Source organism: Triturus cristatus, chromosome 1_2 (assembly GCF_964204655.1).
Source record: "Triturus cristatus chromosome 1_2, aTriCri1.1, whole genome shotgun sequence".
NCBI lineage: Eukaryota > Metazoa > Chordata > Amphibia > Caudata > Salamandridae > Triturus > Triturus cristatus.
This window is the reverse complement of record NC_140580.1, coordinates 440,520,862-440,546,819: the sequence shown is the minus strand read 5'-3', so window position 1 is coordinate 440,546,819 and position 25,958 is coordinate 440,520,862. Positions and strand designations below refer to the sequence as shown.

General features: G+C 44.8%; 1 protein-coding gene across 1 annotated transcript in view; it reads left to right on the top strand.

Annotated features, from left to right (window-relative positions):
* Nucleotides 1-25,958, top strand: part of LGI1 (leucine rich glioma inactivated 1) — a 184,474-nt gene that overhangs the window by 137,647 nt on the left and 20,869 nt on the right. The window contains exon 5 of the mRNA XM_085606044.1: nt 20,938-21,009. Within this exon, the coding sequence (XP_085462170.1) occupies nt 20,938-21,009 (72 nt within the window). The remainder of the gene's footprint in view (nt 1-20,937; nt 21,010-25,958) is intronic.

Sequence of the window (25,958 nt, the reverse complement as noted above, 5' to 3'; positions counted from 1 at the left end):
GATAAACTGTCACCACTGCTTGCTCCTTCAAATTAACTTACTGCTCCTCACCTCACCTCCGGCCTCCTCACCTCGCCTCTCTTTTGCCTCTATCCGTCACCTTCTTCATACTCCCACCAGGTTTAGGCACAGTATTGTTTGTCGGTTTTAGCCTCCTCCTGTCGCACCGCCGCCGGCCGGAAAGAAAGAGCAGAAGTCTTGCAGAAATCTTGTTATTTTTCGAGAATTCAATTATTCTCCAAATCTGCTTCAAATGCAAGCCGCTGCTGGCCGTGAAACGTGGGAGACACCACGTCGGATCGAATCGGGTCTTTTCCGACAGTTTCAGCCGTTATCGTGGACGCCAAGGCTGCATCACTATCGCCATTGCCGTCGGGGGGGGGGGGGGGGGGGGGCGTGGTCACGTGCGGCTACACGGAGGCGTGGTTCTCCGTCATGCCGCCCCCTACTCCCTATTTTCTCTATCTGCCCGTGCCCCTTTCTCTCTTTGCCTCGCAGCTTCTTTCATTATTTTTTTTTTTTGCGTCTGACGCCCGTTCAAATTCCACCTCTCTTTGCAAAATGTTTTCCCTTTCCATGCCATCTATGTATCTCAACTCTCCCATTGTCACTTTGTCTGCATTTCCTTTCCTCTCGTTTGCCTGCTTTCCCATGTCTGTCACCCATTTCCAGTCTCCACTTCTCTCTTATGTCCTACACCTATCTCTCCTCTTCCTTCCTACTCTTCCCTATCGTCTCCCTCCCCGCTCCTTCCTCCACCTGTCTAAACTCTTTCTTCCATAGCTGCCTAGATTCCAGTTTGCTTGTGTTACATTTCAATTGGTGAAATGTGCTTACATGCAAAATGTAATTGCCTTATGTTTGACACTGTGAGTGCTCGTTTATCGCAAGTCCAGCTGTGCCTGTGTTACCTATTTTAGAATAACCTGGGCAACCTAGAAACAGTGGAGTGATTGGGAATGTAGCTGGGTACATCGTTGTTTCCGGTGCATACGACACAACATGTTGGGTGTTCTATGAAAATATAAGAAAATAGACAAAGACCAGGCTGACTACAGTGCCATTTTACCAGGGTACAGCTGTCTCTATAAAGCTCTGGTGTCACCAGTGGCTGACTTCTGCCATACGTAGCCGCAGTAAAGAACAAGCATTTGCAATGCACTAGGTCTCGCATTTACTTGGCTTTGAGCTATTGGCATTGAAATGACAACACCTTTTATTTAGGTTTTGATTTGTAAAACATAAATAAAAGCCATCGTGATTTACAAAGCCAATAGCTCAAACGCGAGTAAATGCGAGACCTATTGCATTGCAAATGCTTGTTTTTGTTAGGCAAGGGGTGATTAAGTGATTTGTACAGAATCGCAGGATGTTGAGCGTCTCTGCCGAGACTCAGTTCCCCAGCTCCGAGGTCGACCGCCCTAGCCGTTAGGCCACATCCTCTCCCCAACAGTCTTTGTCTTTCTCCATCTTTCTAATCTGTGTTTTTTCCCACTAAACCCTAACCTCTCCAGGCCAATCATTGCACCACTAGAACTTCAAAACTAAGCTTAAAATACTGCGACACTTGAGCTTTTACAATACCACTACAAGCATAATTTTACTCTGGTGTCTGGCACTGCACTGGGCATTCAAAGAGGCAGCGAAGTATTATTTTATCATTTTTGGCTCTCTAGCGCCACCTTCTGAAAATTATATGGTACTTTTAATCAAGGCCCAGTTTATCCGAATGTCTTCGGAGGCTGAAAAAGAAAAGGCAAATAAAACTATTAGAGTCGAGTTAGGCCAGCAAGCCACCACTAGGCAGATCTGTTCACCACAAGCCAGCCATTGGGGATCTTGTTAGTGAGATTTGAAAACAACCCCAAAGTCTTTTTCTAAAATGACATTCGTATGGTTTCTCTAGATATTGGGCAGTTCTAGCAAATTCATTTTGTTTGGGCAGCAGTGAATGCAGAGTCAGCGTTCAGACATAATGAAAACGATCAATCGCCTTACAGCGGATCCATAACTGAGTTTAAATAGTATATCAAAACAATGGTCAGAACAATTGACGACAAAAGCCTTTGGAATAAACAAAACGAAGCAACGGTGGAATGAAATCAAACAAAGCAAAGACAGATGTCATAAACATATATTAATGTGACGTTCATATGATTAGGGATATAAATGCATCATAGTGCAAACATGTATAAATACAGAAGATGTACACATACATATAAAAACATCAGAATGGTGGAGATTAACCCGATAGCAGTAGGAGACTGGCCCAAAAGAAGGCAAACATCTCGGAGCTGATGTATTAAGACTGTGCACCAGGTTTGGTGACACAAACCAAGCACAATGTGTTCTGGTGGGACTTACTTTCCAATACAAATCATGATGTGTATTGCAAAAGTCCCTAAAGTAATGCAAAGTAGTGTTTTTGTCATGTGTCAAGGGGGTGTAACATGGGTTCCTCTGAAACCACCCATGGCTTCCAACGCAAACCCCCACCTACTAACATTTATAGACATTGATTTGTGCAAAACATTGAACCTTCTTGAAGCAAGTGTAACTGTGGAGCAAGTTTTAAAACTCCACATTTTTCCTGCGTACAAGTTTGCTGCTCTGTACAGCACCACATACAAAGTAGGAGAAATATTAAAACATGGTATTTGTTCTGGAAGGGTCCCCTTCTAGTATAATGCCTATACTTTATGGAAAGCAAACACCCTTGCACTGTGGTGCAAGGGTTTGTGCATTGGTATGGCACATAGCAGCCGGAAGTGCCCAGCACTGGGGGAGAGAAAAACAGCGCCATGTCCTGGTAGAGTGGTGATTTTCTCTCACCCTGTGACGCAACACAGCGCAGTGCAGCAACATTGGTTGCTGTCGGGCATGTGGCAAAATGTAGTAAATCAGCCCCCTCATCCTTATGGAGAAAATCGTCAGCTTAAAGGCTTTTCCACCTAAGGAGACATTTAAAATCTCTGCCGATCAGAATTTTTCTTTATAACCTCCTCATGACACAGCTGGTGTTGCAAGATTTGACATGTCGTCTACTTTTCACCCTCCTCTCTAGGCTCAGAGATGGCAATTTGTGGTTCGTCGTGCTTCACAAAAAATCAAAATGAAATAAACTTGATAAGGGACTGTGGATAGAGGCAAGAAAGCATGGACAAAATGAAAGACCCTTCCAGCAGCAACAAATCTTTTAGCAGAGTTAAATAAAAAGAAAGAATAAAAAACAACAAATGACAATTTTTGGAAAACACATAAATGATTGAAGCGACAGGGATGGCAAAAGAATTTTAAAAGCATGAAGGCTCATGGTAGATGGATGAGAGTCAAAGGTATTTGGATAAGCAGACCTGTGCAGGAAGACAGCCAGATGCAGTGGCGGTGGCTGCCGCCTATCTATAGTGTTGGGGCAGCCGCGGGCGGAGGTCGGGGAGGGAGAAATAATATAAAAGTAAAAAATAAAAGACATACCTCCAAATTCGCTCCACTCCTGCTGGTGGCCACCTCGCTACTCCTCTCATCAGGCTGGAAGGGGATGAACCCTCAGGGCAGGGGCTCCACACCCAATCCAGAAGTTTTCTCTCATAGCATGAGAGCAGCGCCAGGATTGGTTTAACCCCGGCGCTGGGGGGTGCGGGGGGTAGCGCGGTGGCCCGGTGCTCATGACGGAGCCGCTCCGTCATGAGCCACAGTTGAGCTGTGCTCATGACGGAACGGTTCCGTCATGACTCCGCCCAGTTGCGTTGTCCCCCCGCACAGGCGGGGAAACAGCGCCGCGTGGGCGGAGCGGCCGCCAACGGTCGTGTCATGACGGAACCGTTCCGTCATGAGCACACGGCAACCGTGGCTCATGACGGAGCGGTTCCGTCATGAGCGGGGAAGGGGTTAAGCTGCCTTGTTTGCTTCTCAGACAGTGCATAGGAGCCTTTGCCTTTTCCCCAACCTGGCTGTGTAACACAGCTGGGTTGGAGAAACATAAGTGCCCATGTGTGTTTGGCCGACCCAGGATGGCAGGCTCCAAACACACATGCACACGTATAAATGCACACTACTCCTCCTCCCTCATCTGCTAGGCCCCACCCTATACTTATTGTGGGGCTCGGACTGCATAAATAAAACCATAATAACATTCTATTTTTATCATTTTATTTATCATTTGATGGTGCAGGCTGTGGGGCAACGCTATTCCGCCATTACAGAGGAGCCACCCCTGGCTAGAAGGTGAAATATTGTAGAGGGAAACATAAATTAAATGTTTTAACAGGCACACACCACACAACTAAGTTCCTGTGAGGTGCAGTCCCTGCTGATGGATGGTTACATGCAGCTCAAATCATAATTCAATAACCTTCCTGAAAGGAGCTGCAAGGAATAGCTCTTAATTTCGGGAGGGGCTTGTTCCAGATCATGGAGGGCAGTACAGAGAAGTAATGGTTCTCATGGCCTACAGCTCTCGATATATGGGTGGAAGCGGCCTGCAATTAGTGGATAAGTATAAAAGATTTAAGACGGGAATATTGAGAGTAGTATTGTTTTACCATAGCAAGGTGCCTTGCCCAAAAAGTATTTAGTTATCAGGATTTTTAATGTGGCCTTGTCCACCATGCAGCCAGTGGCTATCTGATGTAAATATTCCTGGCACTGTATAATGCAAGCTCACCTTACCATTTAATGTGGATTGGGGTGCAATGTAACGCCCAGCCAAGGTTTATCTACTTCCCCAACAGGAAGTCGAAGATGAAAGCTGACTTCCAACCCAGCAATCCTGTTCTTCCTCCATTCCCACTACACTTATCACCTTCCTTCTTCTTGTAGAGAGCCCTCTCAAGCACGTTTTTAAAAAAAATCTGTTCTGCCAACTCCAACTAATTTACCGTCTACTACGGTACTTACCTCTTTGATCTGCGAATAAAACGCAGGACAAAGAGGTATACTGTAGTAGACGGTAAATGCAGCAGGAAAGCAAATGTGAGTTATTGACCTCTATCCACCAGAGTATCCATAAAAAAATGGTTCAGAAAACACCCGCTCAGTTTAACAAACATGTTAAGTGTTATTCTGTTACAATAAAAAGAAATACATCCTCAGCATGATGTAGAATGGCATTTTTTCATATTATTATTATTGTTGTTATTACAGTTGTGAGCATTTCGGACAGGACTGGGTTTCATAGAGCAATATGTCAGACTGGGTGATAGCAGTCATGATGAGAGGATGGTGAGTGTGGAGTGAGACAGACTTTACTCACACAAAAACAATCCATTTATACACGTTCGCGTGCAAGGGGAGACAGACTAAGGACAAGTGAATCATGTTCTGTAAGATATAAATATAATGCTGCACAGAAGGGGTGGTTTGTTATGGCCATGCAGCAAAAACCTTGCCATTATAAAAAGCGTACATTATTTTAATAATTCTCTGGACAGCGATGTATCAAATGATACACAACATGTACAGTATACTTATCAGCATTCAGTTCCAAAATCAAAGCAATTCAAGGATTTTACAAGTCGTGCATTTAACATATATCAAAAAATAATTCGTTTTATGTTTATTTATACGAATTCTACTTTTAAAAAAAAGTTTTTATAAAAAACGAAACAGTGTTGCCAATTTGAAAAACGTGCAACATCATAGTGGCGGAGTAGGAAATCTTTCCAATAATATTCTAAAACACAGGAACCTAAATTTATAGTCGGAAGTTACATTTAACATATCATTTTACTACTAATGGCTACACTGTGTGTTATGTTTTCTAGTCGGTAACATTTATGTCATTTTCCCCACTGTACTTTGTTAAATGTGCCAGCTCGACTGCTACATTGAAAAGGCAGCATAAATATTTAAATGAATGGACAAAATGCAGCTTCCATTCGCAATGTGGTGCGTGGAGATGTATTCATTTGGCAAGACAGGAATGGCAAGTAAAACCAGTTTTGCGGCCTCTGGTAATGGACTTTGGGCCTCATTTAGATCTTGGCAGACGGGTTACTCCATCACAACGGTGACAGATCGTAGGGTATAATGGGATTTAGATTTCAGTGGACGGGATATTCGTCAATGTTGTCACGGAGTAACCCGTACGCCGAAATCCAGTAGCGGTCGTGGAGGGAGTTCGGTGGGGCAGTGAGGCGGGGGGGGGAGGGGCAGGGGGGGGAAATGTAAACACCAGAATATGGATGAACGGAGGTAAGTACAAATTTAAATAAATAAAACAAATTCCTTTGCGCGCGCTGAATCGCAAAATGCGATGCAGCGCGCGCAACGAAATTCGTTTTATTTATTTAAATGTGTACTTTCATTTAAGGTGTGTGCATTACATGTTACATGCAGTTACCTGTAGAAGAAAGGTCAACAACATAATTTCAGACAGGGCACAAGTGGGGGACTAACCAAGTTAGGCAGCACGCATGTTCCATCATGGCTACAACATCTCAGTGCATGACATCCTGACCCCTGACATTGCATCTGGCATCCCAGGAAGTGACCTGACAGGAAGTGACATCACAGGACAAGACATCAGATATGAAGACCATACACATATGTTAAGCAGGTCTATCATGAGTACATTTAAGAGCATTACGAGATTTAACAAACAAGATTTTGCGTTGGGGTTGTGGCAAATCAAATCTGGGCCTCAAATAATACGTTTCTGTTTTTTAAACTCTGCCTCAAAGAAATTGGCAGAAGGAGAAACATGGCAGTAGATCTGTTCTGCTTAATTGGTTCCAAAGTCTGCATTTTAAAATATCTCATGGGGTTAAGGCACCAGCCGCAGAGATCTTTGTCTGCTCAGTAAATCTCAGGGACTAATAATAAAGGTAAGACACTTCTGGAGGTTAACACTTTTGCTGGAGAGATCTGTGTTTTGTCTAGTCCCAGATTTGAAACAAAGTAGTATAGAATGTTAATGTGCCTTCTGCAAAGCACATCATGTAACATGCAGATGACAGAATTTTATTTACTTAGCTAGGTAAATGGGTTACTGCTTTTAACACGGAGATCTTTTGTTCGTTACAGTTCATAAATTGTAATCCTTCTAATATAGCATAGTGAGCTACAAAGAACATGCGACTCCTACACCTCATAACCCTCACTGTCTTATGTAACACATCTTGTACATTGATTTATACACTTTCATGATTTATTGTCTGTGTATAATATGTATGTTATGTAAGGTGCTCTGATACCCTGCATTGGGATGAGTAGCGCTATAAATAGTGGTATTTAAATTATTTCTGTAAATACTAGGATAGGCCAACACATCTGACATTCTTACAGTCCATACACATCTCTTATATACAGGGACAAAGTCAAAAGCATGCCTCTCTTAAGTACCTGTGAAGTGATAAGCTGTGTGCCTTTGTTTCCTCTGTGTTGCATTTGCATCCTTAAGTGTGGGGCTCCAGACTGTGCCCAGCCAGGATCATATTGGAACAAAAGGAGCCCAGATGACTCCTTAACTTCGGCCTTTATCTTTGGCCCAGCTGGAGGTGAAAATAAAGAAGCCCCCTGGCCTCCTGCACGTTGCTGCTGGGACGTTGCTGCTTGGAATGGAAAGAAAACTACGTGCAGGCGCTGCTGAATGTGTCCCAGTGTCTGAAAATTACACTGTGACAAGATTAGCATACTTCAGGTGGAACCCAACTGCTTGGCAGGGTGGAAGGTGTCTACCCTGTGAAAATAGTGCGTAAACGCTTTGTACCCACAACTTGTGCCCTGGTTACAGAACATTTTGTTGGTTTTAGCTATGTGTCTTACACTGTCCCCACACTTACAGTTCCCATACTATTTTATGCACTTCAACCGCTGCTTATAAGTCAGTAAACGGCTGGAGCGTGGATGGCAGAGCAAACCTGCAACACATGGTGGCGCTGCTCATCTAATTTAGAGATGAGCAGAATAACGGTTGTTTAGGAATACAATATACATTAAAATAGTGCTACTACCTGCCTCCCCAACCATTCCTTCTGCTATGGGGACCTGGAATAATCTAAATTGACGAATTTACATGCAAGAGAGATGGTTAGTAGTTGTTTTTTGGCAGCGATGACAAGTGCGATGGGTGGTGCAAGCTGCAGTGGCCTCCTGGTCAGAGCCCTGGCACTTAATATTTTACAAATTAAGCACTGATCTGAGTTCTTACAGACATTGTATAAGCGATTTGATGAAACCTTTGTATTGAGCACTGCAATGATAGTTTTAAGTAAAAAGTATTTTCCAAGATATGAAAAGCAAAAAGTGGGACGACAAAAGCATAACACAAAGAGTCTTGTGAACCGGAATGTATTTTTCAAAGATGCAGAGCAAGAGAGAGACAGGCAGGAAAGGAGAAAGCGAATAAATGAAAACATTGGCAAAGGGAGAAAGCATTTTTGATAACCTGTAAAAGTGAGTAAAATAGACAGGAAGAGCGATGGAATAAAGAGTCATGAAGTGGATTTAAGACTAGGTATACTTGGTATTTGGAAACCCTTGGTATTCTGTAGTGCTGATGGTGGACTCCACAGAAAAAGGCCCTTGTCATGAGGTGTACAATGCCTAGTGCGTGGAAAATCACTGCTCCCCCAGCAAAGCCCACCATGGTTATCATGTGCCAATTGGCATATCTCATATTCGGGTGCATTTTAAGGACCACCTTACATCAGTGTGGTAATAGTAGTTGGGAAGAAATGCATGTTATTTTTCACAAAATCAAAGGATATGATAATTGACAAGGACAACAATTCACAAAATATCTGGGAGTAGAAATGATTAGATGTGGCCAGATAGGTGCAACACCAGAACAAAAAATGGTGGCCAAAGATGTACACCTAAACAAAGAAACAGGCTGCCTGCATCATCCTCCATGTCCTGGGTCTTGCTCTGTCCAGGTAGCCAGGGCTCTGCATCAACCCCTGATTCAAAAGTTGGTTCCAAACTAGAAAACTAGAACAACAGTTCACCTGGTTGCATGAATGTTCCTCACACCTCCAGACAGGGCTGACTTTAGGGCAGCACGACCAGTGCAGCCACACTGGGCGATGACCTGGAGGCGGGGCACTGACCACAGGGCAGTGCTGTGCTTAGTAATAATGTACGATTTAAAAGCACCTGCTGCAGAGTTTCTTATGAGTCCAGCGTTCAGGCAGCACTAAAAATGTCATAATTGGAGCTTTGTCTAGTACCAGTTTTGCTTCACCATAAAGTAGCGCAAAGGGTTAATATGGCTGCTGCAAAGAACAGATCTGTATTTTATGTGGATAGCTGAGTGGATTAGTAAAGACAACCTTTACCAGCGCTTTAAAACAAATAAAATGTATTTGAGAGAGGGGCTGTGTAGACAGGAACGGACTTGCCGTACTGGGCATCAGGCATTTTCCCAGGAGGCTGGAACTGTGGGGGCCTGTTTTGCAGCTGTGGGCCCAATTTTGTTACTGGGGCTGGTTCTGCAGCAGTGCTGCAATATCGGCCCCAGGATCAAAAGCAGCAAGCAAGCGTTTCCAGCCTCCCAGAGCCAGGCAGTGCTTCCCCAGGGGCTGGTTTGAGAAAATTGCCAGGACTGCTTTGGGCTCCCAGTCCGGCCTTGTTAAGAGAAATGAGGAGTACTTGTGCTGGATGGTAGTGAGGGAATCTAAGGAGGTGGTCACAGAGGGGGACACCCGAAAGAATTATTGCACCGGGCGCCACCAGCGCTATAGTCGGCCCCACCTGCAGAAAAAGACGGTTGAATAATTGGTTCCCTTCAAAATGTTAAAGGTTTCCGAATGGTCGGTTAGCTTGGGCCCAGCTGCCACTGTTTCTGATTATAAGCCAGCTAGCTCTTTTAGCTGAATCTAAGTTCACCTTTTCACTTGGAAAACTTCTGTAAACTTATGCGAAAAAAGATTCACAGCAGTGGCAGGATAAATTAACTGTCTCCCCTCAATCTTTGGTAAAAATACTACAAGACTAAGGGAAATAACTTGTTCCATTGCAACCTTAAAACAAAGAGACAGATTGTTCCACATACACAGTCTGTCTTACTCCAACCTAGAATCCAGCTGTCTAGTAGACTGCTGTGAGGAACGTTGTGCTACAGAGACTGTCCTTTCTCTGCTGCCCAGCCTGACCGTGATTGTGACATCCAGGCCCTGATTACAAGTAAAGGTGGTATTTATCGCACTTGGTACATAATGATACCCTGTGGTTAGTTATTTATCGGGTATGATAGATAGCACCTATTTACGGGTTTGGGGGAGTAATATGCGGATTTGGGTGTTTAACACACAAAAATCCGCATAGTACAGTAAATACCGTACATATTTCCCCTGTTAAATTTCGGCAGGTTTCTGTTGCCGTAATTTAACAAATGTTGGATTATTTATCGCATCTGATAATTATCAACTGCGTTAAATAAAAACAAATTCATATTTCCGTCCTGTGCGAAAACAGGGGTTTGCACACAGGGCAGAATTAAGTTAGCCATAGGACATGGAGATGCAACTTGGGAAATTGCTAGTCAATTGTGTTGACCATGGATTCTCGCACTTTCCCTTTTCAGTGTCCCTAACATCTGTGTCGCAACTAGAAAGTGTTGACCCACACACTTCTATGGAGCTGACTTATGCATGAGTGCCCATGGAACTCCATAGAAGCACCACAGCAGTGTTCCCTCTGATGCTGTGTCAACTTGTGTTTTAGGCCTGTGAGTCTCCCTAGTATTGGTGTGCCAGACTACTCCTCCTGAGGTTGTGCTAACTGGTGCATGCGGGCCTCGTAAACCTCTGTCTAACCATCCCCATCTGCATCATGAGCCAGTAACCCAAAATATGAGTCCTCCAAGCCACTGACTCTACACCAAGCGCTGCAGAGTTTCTACGCAAACATGCCCAGAAGAGTCTATGCCTCTATGTCTATGTCCAAAATGAACACTGCAACCACAGATGCTCCCATCCGTAAACAGATGTCGGAGATGCAGAATCATGTCTGCAGCTAGTCAAATAAACTGTGTTCATTTCCCAATCTCTTTGAAACTGAGTATACATGAGATGCACGCCTTATACTCATTTAAAACCCAGATGTGATGCATGGCTAGAAATCCACTCTGAAAATGGCATCCCTGTGACCAGGGTGACAGTCTACCTTGGGCTAACTTGATTCAGAGTATTGGCAGAACCTGACCAAAATTATGATTAATGCAATTTAAATCCAATAGCTACTGTGCATCTTTTTTTGTCATAAATAAAGCCTGGTCACTTTTATAAAAGAAATAACACTGCCTGGACAATATATATATTGTAAGTGATAGATGTGGTCACTGAAACTAGGCATTCAAACTCACTTCTTACTCCACAAATAGCATTTGAGATTTCGACCTTTCTACCCCTGAAAGTCAAAACGTAAATGGGAGGCACCGGTCGATTCAATGAGCTAACAGTAGTATGTGGCGTCTGTGGTTCCAGGGAATACACCAATGGCTGGCACAGTGAGTGCCTAGTTGCTGGTGAGTTCCACAGGCTTGGGAGAACTGGCCTGACAACGCAGTGTATGTAGTTCAGTACTGTAGTCACTCAATCATAGCTGCTTCCTTCACCACTTTGTGGTTGCCAGGAAGGCTGGGAGATCCATCTTAAGACAGTCCATGAAGAACCTGCCAGTGGGATATCAGTATTGTGAAAATCCATCACTCACTGCTAATGTGTGGCTTTTTATTTATTACTTTTTCAAACAAAAAGAAGGAGTATGCCCTCTGAGGTCAAATGATACCTCCAGGTTTAAGAGAGGTGTGCTGAAAGGGACAATCCTTTTGTTGAAGACCCCTCACTCACCAACCTGGTTGGTGACATGCTTCATCATTGGGGTCCCACCCAGAGGCCGAGTGCCATCTGGGTGTGCTGCGACACCTGATTACAGTGGAGCTGGTGTTATTTGTGTGTGCAAGTGATAGTGTTTTAAAATTTGGTCAAGTATTTAACTCTAAAAAAAAATTTTAATCATAGAGTACTTGATCAATGTTAAAAAAGTCAATGGGGATACCCTATAGGGTTAAATTGGCCCGTGGTATCTATTAATAGAGTGTGAAGTGGGTGAGAAAAAAATATATATATATATGTGTAGTTGGTCATATATATAAAAAGGTCAGGTCTACATGTTTCAACCCTGGTGGAGAAAGTCTCCGGGTTTTCTTCAGGACCGTAAGTGATGGTGCTAACCAGGGTGGTGTACACGCACTAAGGTGTACCCTGCCCTTGGTTAGTAGTAAAAAAATCCTACTGAGAATCCAGTTGGAATAAAACCTGTGGAGGAAAACAGAAATGAAATATACTTTTTATTTGTATTCTGCAAAGCATTGCTTATTTCAGGTACCTCTCAGTCACTAGATGGTGATACTATGCCGTGGTTGTGAAGTTTTATCGGCTAATCCAGTCATCCATTTTGTGGTGAAAAATAGTGTATATGTGCTCCATTTGTGGAATATGACTTACATCCATCAAAAGTGCGCTTACACCTTGCTCCAATCATACACTGTTGTGACCAACAGGTGAGAGAGTGCATTCGCTCGGTAACTTACCGGGGTGCACGTGAATGGCGTTGTGACAATCAAGCGACTAACACCTAATATTCGTGTAGTCACTCCGTGTGTCCACAAATAGTCGTACAGGTGATTGTGTGCACTTATACGATACTTTGTGTGGCGTACGTAGCTAGCGGCGAGTGATCAAGTGAAAATCACAAATGTCATTCGTCACCAGTGAAAACGTACCGTGCCAGTATTCAATTTATACCGACGACTGGTTCAAACAAGGTTACAACTGACTAGCATACTCAACACAACACTCCTGAAACAACCATGCATGGGGCGAGAAAAATGAAATGAAATTTCCAAGGTTGGGCTTACTGGTAATGCGGGAAAAAAATGCCTCGAAAGTGTCGAGAGCACGGGCAGAAAATTCACCTTCAATCTGCCGGGGAAAAGGTGTAGAACATAAGTAGACCGAAAGGTCGATCCAGAACGATGCGTGGTGCCCACCCACGAGAAGTCCATATTTTACTTACTTGGTGAAAAGGAAGATCAGCTATTATGCCTACAACCGTGTCCCGCCACCGCGTCCCGAGAAATGCCCGGGATGCGGAGAGGAACCGGTGGGGCGTGTCAAGTACTTCCTGGTGGTCCGCGATAGGCTGGGAGTCAGCCAATAGCAACATTGGTTCCCATATACGAGCCAATCGATGGAGGTGTAAGTGTCAGCCTGGGACCGGTTGAAAGTCGAAAAGCGACATAGGCTCAATCTGGGGGGTGTGTGTTTGTTTATTAGACTCCATGAAACTGCACGCATAATGCGGTGGGGCGTGATAGGCTAAGATTAAACAAAAGCCCAAAAGGGTAACGGCGAATGTGGCCGCCTAAAGTCGGTTGCGAGTGGCAGAGAGTAAAAGCACACGCATAAGGCGGTGAGCCACAAAAGAGGCAAAATTCTCACATCTAGTGTTATATTAATGGAAAGCTTAGCGTCAGTAATAGGCCAAGGAAGGAATCGTCTCAAAGGGGACATATAGGTTGGGACATAGTAAGGTAATAGTAGGTGTCAATACCTGGCATACCTATCCTAGTTTTTTAACCCACACAAGACAACAGGTATATCTATCATACTGATATCAAACAATCCAGTATTTTTGATCCAGTATGTTTCTTTTGGGGGACAGAACTGGTATTTTTGAATGGAAAAGTGTTAATTCTGTGCCAAAGGGAAGGTCATCTATTGGGAAGAACAGAGTTCCATGGGATATTATCGTTCAGCCCTTTCTTGTGAGTGCAAAGTCTGTACACCCAACGTTGCTCTTTTTCAAAAAGTCTTTCTTGTGATTTTTCTCCTGCTGTAATCTGTTCAATGACAGTCCATTTCAGATCGTTAGTTGTATGACCAGTTACTAGGAAATGTTCTGTTAGTTTGGTCATTGTTTTTTTGCATCTGATTGTGCTGCGATGCTCGCAGATTCTTTGTTTGATTTTTCTGGTTGTCATACCCACGTATTGTAGTTTGCATGGGCACATGATTAGGTATACCACATTTGTACTATTGCAGTTTGTGTGAGTTCTCAAGGTCCATATTTTTCCTGGTTCCAGGTTTAGGGTTTTGGTGTTCTCTGTGAGATGACATACACTACAATTGCCACATTTGTAATGACCGATGATACCAGGTAGACCCCATGCATTCAGAACAGTTGGTTGCTTTTGCAGATCTGTCGTTCTTGGGCGTGTATTCACCAGAGTGTCTTTTATGCTCCTGGCTTTTTTGTAGGAAAACAAAGGTTTTTCCCAGTTGAAGATCCCTGTATTGAGTATTTTCCAATGTTTATTGACCGATTTGGTTACTTGGTTTGAAGCACTATTATATGTGGTTACACAAGTTAGAGGTGGGGTGCCTTCTTTAGGAGGTCTATTTTCCAAAAGTGCTGCTCTAGGTTGATTGCGCGCTCTTTTTTCGCATTTGTTGAGGATCTTCTCCGGATAGCCTTTTGATTCAAGTTTCTTAGTCAAGTCAAGGGCTTGTTTTTTGAAGTCATTGATTTTACTGCAATTTCGTCGCAGTCTTAAATACTGGCCATAGGGGAGATTCTCTCTCAAAGGCCTAGGGTGAAAGCTTTCAAATCTCAATAGATTATTTTTTCTTCCGCAAGTTAAAACTAAGAGCTTACTTTGAAAAACAAGGGGAAAGATCACAAGAACCTGATCATAATGAAACAGGCCTACGACCCAGGTCAACATTCACTCCTCCCCCCCATACTATCCCAATTGAGGTCTCGACTTTTGAACAGGCAGTGTTTAATGACATTGAAAACATTAAACCACAACAACCGTTTCAAAACATCAGCAAGGCAGAACATCTAGCTCTTGAAAGCCTCAAGAACTGTGAGACCATCGTCATAAAACCGGCGGACAAAGGAGGGGGGATAGTGATTCAAGACAAGGAAGCCTATTGCGAAGAATGTCTGAGATTACTGTCGGATGCAAGGAATTACAAAAAAATCGCCAATGATCCTTCCGGGAGTCTAAGACAAGAAATAGCAACTCTAATTGAAGAAGCAGAAACTCAAGGCGACATCTCTAAACAAGAGGCCATGTTCCTCACCGGCAGTGAAGGAAAAATCCCGTATTTTTATACATTGCCTAAAATGCATAAAAATAAGCTACCTCCTCCAGGCAGACCAATTGTCTCGGGTATAGGCTCTCTCCTTGAGCCTCTATCCCAGTTTTGTGATGTTTTTTTGAAACCCATTGTACAAAACACATCAACATACCTTCAAGATACCAAGAGTCTACTTCGACTCTTGGAAGAAATCAGAGTCAACGATACAACAATTCTAGTAAGCTTTGACATTGAGAGCTTATACACAAGTATTCCTCAGGATGATACAATTGAAGTACTCAGGAATACCCTTGACACTACAAATTGGACATACCGAACACCTAAGAACTTTATTTTGGAGTGTGCTAGTCTAGCACTAAAGAAAAACTTCTTTGAATTCGAGGGTACCCTCTATTTGCAGATAGGGGGTACTTCTATGGGAAGTACATTTGCGCCGAGCGTAGCGGGCCTCTACGTGTTCAATTTCGAGAAGAAATTCATACTCACCGAGCAGAATCCTTTCCACAAATACATCTCTTTTTGGAAACGTTACATTGACGATGTGCTTGCAATTTGGCAAGGACCAGAAAACATCCTAGTGGAGTTCTGCCAGTGGATCAACACCTGTGACCAGAACCTAAGATTCACCCACACCACAGATAGAAACACCATGATCTTTCTAGATGTTGAGATCACAAAAGAAAAGGACCGCCTGGAGACAATAACCCACTATAAACCAACAGCAAAAAATAATCTATTGAGATTTGAAAGCTTTCACCCTAGGCCTTTGAGAGAGAATCTCCCCTATGGCCAGTATTTAAGACTGCGACGAAATTGCAGTAAAATCAATGACTTCAAAAAACAAGCCCTTGACTTGACTAAGAAACTTGAATCAAAAGGCTATCCGGAGAAGATCCTCAACAAATGCGAAAAAAGAGCGCGCAATCAACCTAGAGCAGCACTTTTGGAAAATAGACCTCCTAAAGAAGGCACCCCACCTCTAACTTGTGTAACCACATATAATAGTGCTTCAAACCAAGTAACCAAATCGGTCAATAAACATTGGAAAATACTCAATACAGGGATCTTCAATTGGGAAAAACCTTTGTTTTCCTACAAAAAAGCCAGGAGCATAAAAGACACTCTGGTGAATACACGCCCAAGAACGACAGATCTGCAAAAGCAACCAACTGTTCTGAATGCATGGGGTCTACCTGGTATCATCGGTCATTACAAATGTGGCAATTGTAGTGTATGTCATCTCACAGAGAACACCAAAACCCTAAACCTGGAACCAGGAAAAATATGGACCTTGAGAACTCACACAAACTGCAATAGTACAAATGTGGTATACCTAATCATGTGCCCATGCAAACTACAATACGTGGGTATGACAACCAGAAAAATCAAACAAAGAATCTGCGAGCATCGCAGCACAATCAGATGCAAAAAAACAATGACCAAACTAACAGAACATTTCCTAGTAACTGGTCATACAACTAACGATCTGAAATGGACTGTCATTGAACAGATTACAGCAGGAGAAAAATCACAAGAAAGACTTTTTGAAAAAGAGCAACGTTGGGTGTACAGACTTTGCACTCACAAGAAAGGGCTGAACGATAATATCCCATGGAACTCTGTTCTTCCCAATAGATGACCTTCCCTTTGGCACAGAATTAACACTTTTCCATTCAAAAATACCAGTTCTGTCCCCCAAAAGAAACATACTGGATCAAAAATACTGGATTGTTTGATATCAGTATGATAGATATACCTGTTGTCTTGTGTGGGTTAAAAAACTAGGATAGGTATGCCAGGTATTGACACCTACTATTACCTTACTATGTCCCAACCTATATGTCCCCTTTGAGACGATTCCTTCCTTGGCCTATTACTGACGCTAAGCTTTCCATTAATATAACACTAGATGTGAGAATTTTGCCTCTTTTGTGGCTCACCGCCTTATGCGTGTGCTTTTACTCTCTGCCACTCGCAACCGACTTTAGGCGGCCACATTCGCCGTTACCCTTTTGGGCTTTTGTTTAATCTTAGCCTATCACGCCCCACCGCATTATGCGTGCAGTTTCATGGAGTCTAATAAACAAACACACACCCCCCAGATTGAGCCTATGTCGCTTTTCGACTTTCAACCGGTCCCAGGCTGACACTTACACCTCCATCGATTGGCTCGTATATGGGAACCAATGTTGCTATTGGCTGACTCCCAGCCTATCGCGGACCACCAGGAAGTACTTGACACGCCCCACCGGTTCCTCTCCGCATCCCGGGCATTTCTCGGGACGCGGTGGCGGGACACGGTTGTAGGCATAATAGCTGATCTTCCTTTTCACCAAGTAAGTAAAATATGGACTTCTCGTGGGTGGGCACCACGCATCGTTCTGGATCGACCTTTCGGTCTACTTATGTTCTACACCTTTTCCCCGGCAGATTGAAGGTGAATTTTCTGCCCGTGCTCTCGACACTTTCGAGGCATTTTTTTCCCGCATTACCAGTAAGCCCAACCTTGGAAATTTCATTTCATTTTTCTCGCCCCATGCATGGTTGTTTCAGGAGTGTTGTGTTGAGTATGCTAGTCAGTTGTAACCTTGTTTGAACCAGTCGTCGGTATAAATTGAATACTGGCACGGTACGTTTTCACTGGTGACGAATGACATTTGTGATTTTCACTTGATCACTCGCCGCTAGCTACGTACGCCACACAAAGTATCGTATAAGTGCACACAATCACCTGTACGACTATTTGTGGACACACGGAGTGACTACACGAATATTAGGTGTTAGTCGCTTGATTGTCACAACGCCATTCACGTGCACCCCGGTAAGTTACCGAGCGAATGCACTCTCTCACCTGTTGGTCACAACAGTGTATGATTGGAGCAAGGTGTAAGCGCACTTTTGATGGATGTAAGTCATATTCCACAAATGGAGCACATATACACTATTTTTCACCACAAAATGGATGACTGGATTAGCCGATAAAACTTCACAACCACGGCATAGTATCACCATCTAGTGACTGAGAGGTACCTGAAATAAGCAATGCTTTGCAGAATACAAATAAAAAGTATATTTCATTTCTGTTTTCCTCCACAGGTTTTATTCCAACTGGATTCTCAGTAGGATTTTTTTACTACTAACCAAGGGCAGGGTACACCTTAGTGCGTGTACACCACCCTGGTTAGCACCATCACTTACGGTCCTGAAGAAAACCCGGAGACTTTCTCCACCAGGGTTGAAACATGTAGACCTGACCTTTTTATATATATGACCAACTACACATATATATATATATTTTTTTCTCACCCACTTCACACTCTATTAATAGATACCACGGGCCAATTTAACCCTATAGGGTATCCCCATTGACTTTTTTAACATTGATCAAGTACTCTATGATTAAAATTTTTTTTAGAGTTAAATACTTGACCAAATTTTAAAACACTATCACTTGCACACACAAATAACACCAGCTCCACTGTAATCAGGTGTCGCAGCACACCCAGATGGCACTCGGCCTCTGGGTGGGACCCCAATGATGAAGCATGTCACCAACCAGGTTGGTGAGTGAGGGGTCTTCAACAAAAGGATTGTCCCTTTCAGCACACCTCTCTTAAACCTGGAGGTATCATTTGACCTCAGAGGGCATACTCCTTCTTTTTGTTTGAAAATATTTGTCTAAGGGGAATAGGAGTACCCCCCAAAGAAAACCCTTTCTCTCTCATTGTTTTTCACATTTTTATTTATTACATCAGGATGCTGGGTTTGTGAAACACACGATGGGGAGATTTATAAAAAATTCACACAGTACAGCCCCCCGCGAGGCTGCGCTGCATTGTGCGACAGGGAGGGAGCAGGATATGGTTCTCTCTCTTCCCCTTTCCCTTGCACTGACTCTGATTACAGCTAACATGCGCCACGCATACACCTTAGCAGCATAGCGCTAGGGTGTGTGCGTTAGTCTAGAATAGGTTTTGTACAAAATATAATGCCCAGACACAATGCAAAATTTTTCCCCCTTTGTATGCGTGCAGCACAGTGCCGCACACATGCAAAGTCGGAAAAGGAAGGAGAAACGTGCGCCTACTTGAAAAAGTCACAGTTTTCTCACGCTAAACCCAAACTACTTTATTTAATAAATTGAGATTAGTGTGGGAAACCTTGAGTGGTTGCATGGAAATGTCTATGCTCCACCCTTGGTACGCCCGTGGCGCAAAGTAATGCAAAGTGGCACTATGCGCTACTTTGCATTACTTTTCCATTATTTCCAGCGCCAAACACGTTTAGCACTGGAAAGTAAATAGGGAAAAACAGATTTTGCGTCAATTTGCCTCACTTTTGTGGTGCAAACATAGTGCAAAGTCTTAGTAAATCTCCCCCCTAATGTTGATGAAAACTATTTTACATGGATATGGGATGGCTGCCCTTGTAATATCACGGCTGGGACAACCAATGTAAAAAATTTAAATAACCCTTTAACTGTTTATGTAACTTTTTTTATTAATCTTATAATTATTGAACGGGTTTTAGTTGAGTGAAACCATCATTGTGTAAGGTCATAAGCCTTCTCTTCCAGTTATGTCATTGGGCCGGTGTCCACTTCCTCCATGTGGTTTTGGGAGTCAAAGGGTGCTTGAGGTCACTTAAGTTGCAACAGTTTTTTTAGCAAGTGACATGACTGATGACGGCCTGGAACGAGCATAACGGAACAAGAGTAAACATGTAATTTGAATCTATATCAGTAACATTTTGGTGCAAAACAAGATATATTTAAGAGTATACTTATATTGGAGGTTTAGGATTAATTCACCAAATGTTTTCTAAGAAAAAGCACAATGCTGCTGTCTTAAAGGATATACAGGATATTGTAATTCCTTTATTAGAGGCAACGAACGTAATAATGTCAGACAGAACGCAGACCAAGACACAGGAATTCTCTCTGGACTCTTCTTTGAGAGTCCTCCAGGCGCGGTGCGTCCATTGGGGCGTGAGGGCGTTGCCCCCCCGCCCCCACACACCCGCCCGCGCCCGCAGCTCCCTCGGTGTCTGTGAACTTAGTTTACTTAAGTTCTGAGACGCCGAGGGTGGGGAGAACTGACAATGCATGTCAGTCAGCATGACGTCGGACCGTGGGCGGTCCGGCGTCATGTTGACTGACGCATTGTCAGACCAGGCAGCACTGCAGCACAAGTGCACATGAGTGGGCAGGATTGGCTGAGGGGTTGCCACTGCAGTGCTGACGTGACGTGCTGTTCCATCCAGTTTGAGGAGGGCAGGGGCACCAACGCGGACCAGGAGCAGAGGCGGTCAGGTAAGTTTTCCTTTTAATTTTCATAGTATTCTCCCGTGCGACCCCCCCCTGCGCGTGACCCCCCCGCGACTGCTCACACGTTCGCTTGCTTATTCTCCCGCGCGACCCCCCCCCGCGCGTGACCCCCCATCGCGACTGCTCACACGTTCGTTTGCTTCCTTTGCAATCATTTTATGCCCCGCCACTTTCAAATGTCACCAGCCGCCCCTGGAGTCCTCGCCATTAAAATACTAAATTTTTAGATTTTACTGAACGTTAGAAGAGCAGCTCATATTGACAATTTTGCAGTATGGCCATAAACTGGAATGGTAAAGTATGTAGGGAATGTGGCAAAAAATATGCTCAATGTAACAACTCCATCTCTGTTGACATAAGGTAAAGAGTTACATGTTTGATGAATAATGTGCATGTCAAACAAAACAAAATATTATCTGTGAATAAAATGCAATATTTTTGAATTGATAAATTCATGTTAAATTAATAGCTCACTCATATTATCTATTTTTGTTCTAGGAGCTTGGCGAATAATAATCTTCAAACACTTCCAAGAGATATTTTCAAAGGCCTGGATTCTTTAACAAACGTGTAAGGAGTCAGCGATTTGTAATTTTTAAATGCAGAGCCTAAATAAATGATGACTAACTCGTTAACCATAAAGAATATATGTTGTGGTGAAATTAGATACATTGCGCTGTACTTGCTAATATTCTTTAAATCCCACAGTGGATTTTACTTCAAGCGTAGAAAAACATATCAACTCGATGCTATCAGAATAGAATCCTTTTAGATCTTAGTTCAACATTCGATACAGTGGGCCATAACATCCTTACTGAAAGACTGCAGAAAGTAGGTACTTCAGTACTATCCTTTTCTTGGCTGAAGTCCTCCCTTGAAAGCAGGCCCTTCCAGGTCTTTGACGGAGCTTGTACATCAGAGATTTACCCCTTAGAATGCGGAGTACCTCAGGGTTCGCACTTGAGCCCTACTCTATTTAATGTTTACATGAGGCCACTTGCTGAGATCGTTCATCCATTTGGGATATCGATAGTGTCTTACCAGGTGCTGCCCATGCAGGTAAGAGTGATGGGGCAGGGGGGCCGGGTTTGGTGGGGGATTCGACAGACGACCACAAGGGGGAATTAAATAAATAAATAATTTTCCCTCGTCATCTGTCGAAATTCCCCCCCCTCCCCCCACACGGCCTCACCACTATTACTTACACAGGCCGCTGATGTGTCTTACTCTAGCAACTCTCAGCTGGTCTTTTCCCTCATCCAAAGCCAGAATTCCCCCCCCCCCACCTTAGTACTAGGTGCTTACCTAGAGAAAGTTTTAGATTGGATGAACAGCTCCTGCCTTAAATTGAATGGAGGAAAAAACGGAGCTCATGCTGCTAGGCAACAACCTGTCTCCTTTTACCCTTTTGCTGCACAGCCTTTTCCCCCCTGTAACTTTTTGTCCACTGAAGATATCCATGCCACATTTGTGTCCTTTTTTAAAGGTACCCAGGGTTTGTGGATTCCGCTGGGGGAAACCCAGAAATTAGCCAAAATACAGCAACATGTTTTTTTTTTTTTTTAAGTGGGGAAATGTGCTGCAGAAGAAAGCGTCTGTTTTTCCCTGCATATGGTATCAACAAAGGGTTTGTGGTGCTGAAATCACTATCTTCCCTGCTTTCAGGGACAGGCAGACTTTTGTCAGAGAACCAAAATGTTCTGAACAGTTTTGGCATTTTACTGGGACATAGTCTAGTTTTACTATTTTTGGTGCTGTCAACCTTCTTCCAGTTAGTGGCAGAAATGGGTGTGAAAGCAATAATGGATCCCGGTAGGTTGTACATTTCTTAAAAGTAGACAAAATTCTGAATTTAGCAAAAGGGTCATTTGTGTAGATCTTCAAGCTTTTCCTATAGAAACTACCAGTTGAAATAAAAAAATATTGAAATTGAGATGAGAAAACATCCCTTTGTGCCAACGTTTTCACCTGTAACTTCTTCTATGGTAGATTTTTTAAAGCAATTACCGTTGCGCCCACTGGACCCTTCTGGTTGTGGTGATATATAGGACGTGAAGGTTTACCAAGAACCCGAGGTACCCAGAGCCAATAACTGAGCTGTGTCTTGCAATGGGTTTTTATTGTGTTCCGGGTATATAGCAATTAATTTGGTAAAATATGAAGAGTGAAAAATAGGTATCAAGGACACCTATGAAATTCTGAAATGGGAACAAAATATATATTTTAGAAGCAGTAGTTATTTGCACATCTCCGAAAATTTGGGTACCCATACCAGCATGTGAATTAAAGCACATTTTTCATAGTGACTTCTTTTTACACATTGTCTTACATTTAGAAGGCAGAAAATCATAGAAAGTCAATAGGTAATAACAGTTGTTCTACAATTCTGTATTCCCCTAAGTCTCCCGATACAAATGGTACCTCACTTGTATGGGTAGGCCTAGTGCCTGAGACAGGAAACGATCCTAAATGCAACATGGACATATCAAATTCTTCTAGTGAAAACGGACCCTTTTTTCGCAATGTGCCTAGCTGTGAGTTTTGGACCCTAGCTCCGCCTGCACATGGTGAAACCTAGCAAACCTGTACATTTTTTAAAACAAGACATCCTGGGGAATCCATAGTGAGGTGACTTGTGTGGCTTTCACCAGGTTCTGTTACCCAGAATACCTTGCAAACCTCAAACTTTAAAAAAAATCATTTTCTTAACATTTATGTGATGGAAAGTTCTGGAATCTTCGTCGATCCAAAAACTTCTACCCATCCCGCATTCCCCAATGTCTCTCGATAAAAATGGTACCTCACTTGTGTGGGTAGGCCTAGTGCCTGTGACAGGAAATAGCCCAAAATTCAAACTGGACACATCACATTTTTCCACACTGAAAACTGACCCTTTTTTTGCAATGTGCCTAGCTGTGGATTTTTAACCCTAGCTCAGCCGGCACCTAGGGAAACCTTGTAAAACTATGGATTTTTGGAAACTAGACACCCAGGGGAATCCAGGATGGGGCGCGAGCGGTCTCCTGCCTAATCAGCCAGGCCAGGAGTCGTCCAGCCCTATCCGACGTAGCGTGCACCCGAGCCGAGTGAGCCGCATAATTAAGGCAGCGTAGCCGGTCTAGAAGTTCGGTATGGCGTGCCCGGAGCTCCAGTAAGCAACTCGAGTCCTCACCTCCCCCCTCCCCAAGTAATTCACATGAGATGAGGCGGGATTCCAGGGCGGCAAGAGCATGCGCCAGCTGCCTACGAATGTTCCATGTCGCACCTAAACAGTGCCCCCTAATATACACTTTATGGGCGTCCCATTCCATCAGCTCACTATCCGTGGAGCCCTCATTAAGGTCAAAGTATTGTTCAATCGCTGTACCCAGGGAGGCACGAAACTCCGAATCTTCCAAGGCCACCGTCTGAAGGCGCCTGGTCGAAACCGGAGGCCTATCCGGCCGCCACCGAAGCCCCAGGATGAGGGGATTGTGGTCCGAGTGCGTCCGGCCCATATATTCCGCCCGAATCACCCATGGAAGCACTGAATGGGTGCCCACCACCCTGTCTAACAGAACATGGAGGCCGTGAACCGCTGAGTAGAATGAATACACACGGTCGTCCGGGTGGACGCTCCGCCACAGGTCAATCAGAGTCCAATGTGATAACCAGGTGGCCAGGGCTCTGGCGTTCGACCCCACCTGCGTGCCCCGTAGGGGCGGGAAGGACCGGTCCAAGTGTACATCAAGTACGGAATTAAAATCTCCCCCCAGGAGCCAGTGAAGGCCAGCGTATGGTGCCAGCACCGCTGACAGACTAGCCAGATAGGAGGACTGTTCTACATTCGGCGCATAAAGGGACCCCAGTAGCACCTGTTGCCTATCAATCTTCCCGTGCACCAGGGTGTACCTCCCCTCCGGGTCCACCAACGCCTCCAAGCAGACAAACGGGGTATCCGCACTCACCCATATCAGCGTGCCTCTAGCGTGCGCCGAGCATGTAGTACCATACACCTGCCCCCTCCAGCGCATGCGCAACCTGCCCAGTTCCCTCGGCGTCATGTGCGTTTCCTGCTGGAGAGCTATGGCCACTGCGTGTCGCTGCATGTATGCATAGACTGAGTACCTACGTGCCGGCGTATGCATACCTCGGACATTCCATGTGACTACATTTGTAACAGCCATGTGTAAATCCGAAGTGTAGATCTGTGGCGGGGGCTAGGGACGCCGCTCCAGGGCGGGGGGCAGAGGGCCTTCACTTGACTATGTAGGGAGCTGCATGGATAACCCATCAAAACAACAATGCATAAACATACAATCATGTGTATAAACAGACCAAACAGGCCAAAGTAACTACCAGGGCAAACCCCTCTGCGGGTATTCGTCCAAACCATGAGGCAATGCTCACAATACTTAACTAAGCTGAATTGTGGCTAATGGGGGCGGGCGAGTGGTGGTCGCTGTGTATGTGTGCTCCCCTACAAAGGTGCCTGTGTACATGCGGTGCAAGGGACTCCCGTACCCGTGGCGCAGCATAAGCCCAGGGAGTGCGTGACCCCCACAACATAATCCCACGGGTGTGAACGTCTATCACCTCAGGCGCTCACCCCGCTACAGAGGAACACGAGCCCGGCCGCCTCCCCGTCCCACCCTCCCCGCCGACCCCCCAGAGAGCCAATAACAAGTCCCCTCCTGTCCATATCTCACCACTCCGTCGACCACGCAGGCCTCGGCCAAGCGGCGTCAACCTGCAAGAGTCAGAACCCGTCTCTGGGGAGTACCCTTGGCGATGACCCCGACCTCCTCCCCGTCTATGCTCTACATTACGTGGTCCGATGTCTGTTGGGTGACCAGTGGCATCAGCTGGTCATCCGATACTATGGTGGACGGGGAAGAGGAGCCGCTGGTCACCAGTCCACCCTGCTCCCGGCCAGCCTCTCCTCTCCTACTGTCTGGGGACCCGAGAGTAGCCACCGCTGCCAACGCTTCTCGCCGTTCCATTCTACTCCTCTACGGGCTGGGGGCCACCCCCAAACTCCGCCCCTCCTCTCGCCGGTGTCCTCTCCCCTTGCGTTGCCGAGACCTCCTGCTGCGCTGTGGAGCCGCTTCCACGCCCTGCGGTCGCCGGCCATCACTGCGCCCATTGTCCTCTAACCAGTCCCAGACCTCGGATGGTGTATCAAAGAAGCGGGTGCCGTCAGTGGTGACCACCCGCAGACGTGAGGGGAACAGAAGGGCATATGATATCTCCAGCTCGCGCAGGCGGCGCTTCACCTCCAGATAGTTACTGCGGCGCTTCTGCACCAAGGCGGTATAGTGCGGGAAGAATTGTACATGCCCACTGCCAACGGTGATGTCACCAATACTCCGGGTCTCGCAGAGCACTATATCTCTGTCCCGGTAGTTAAGGAGCTTAAACAGGAAGGGTCGAGGTCGAGACCCTGGGCTGGGCCTCTGCGTTGGAACCCTGTGGGCCCGTTCCACTACGAAGTGTGGTGAGAGCTTCTCGGGTCCTATCAAAGTGAGCAGCCATTCCTC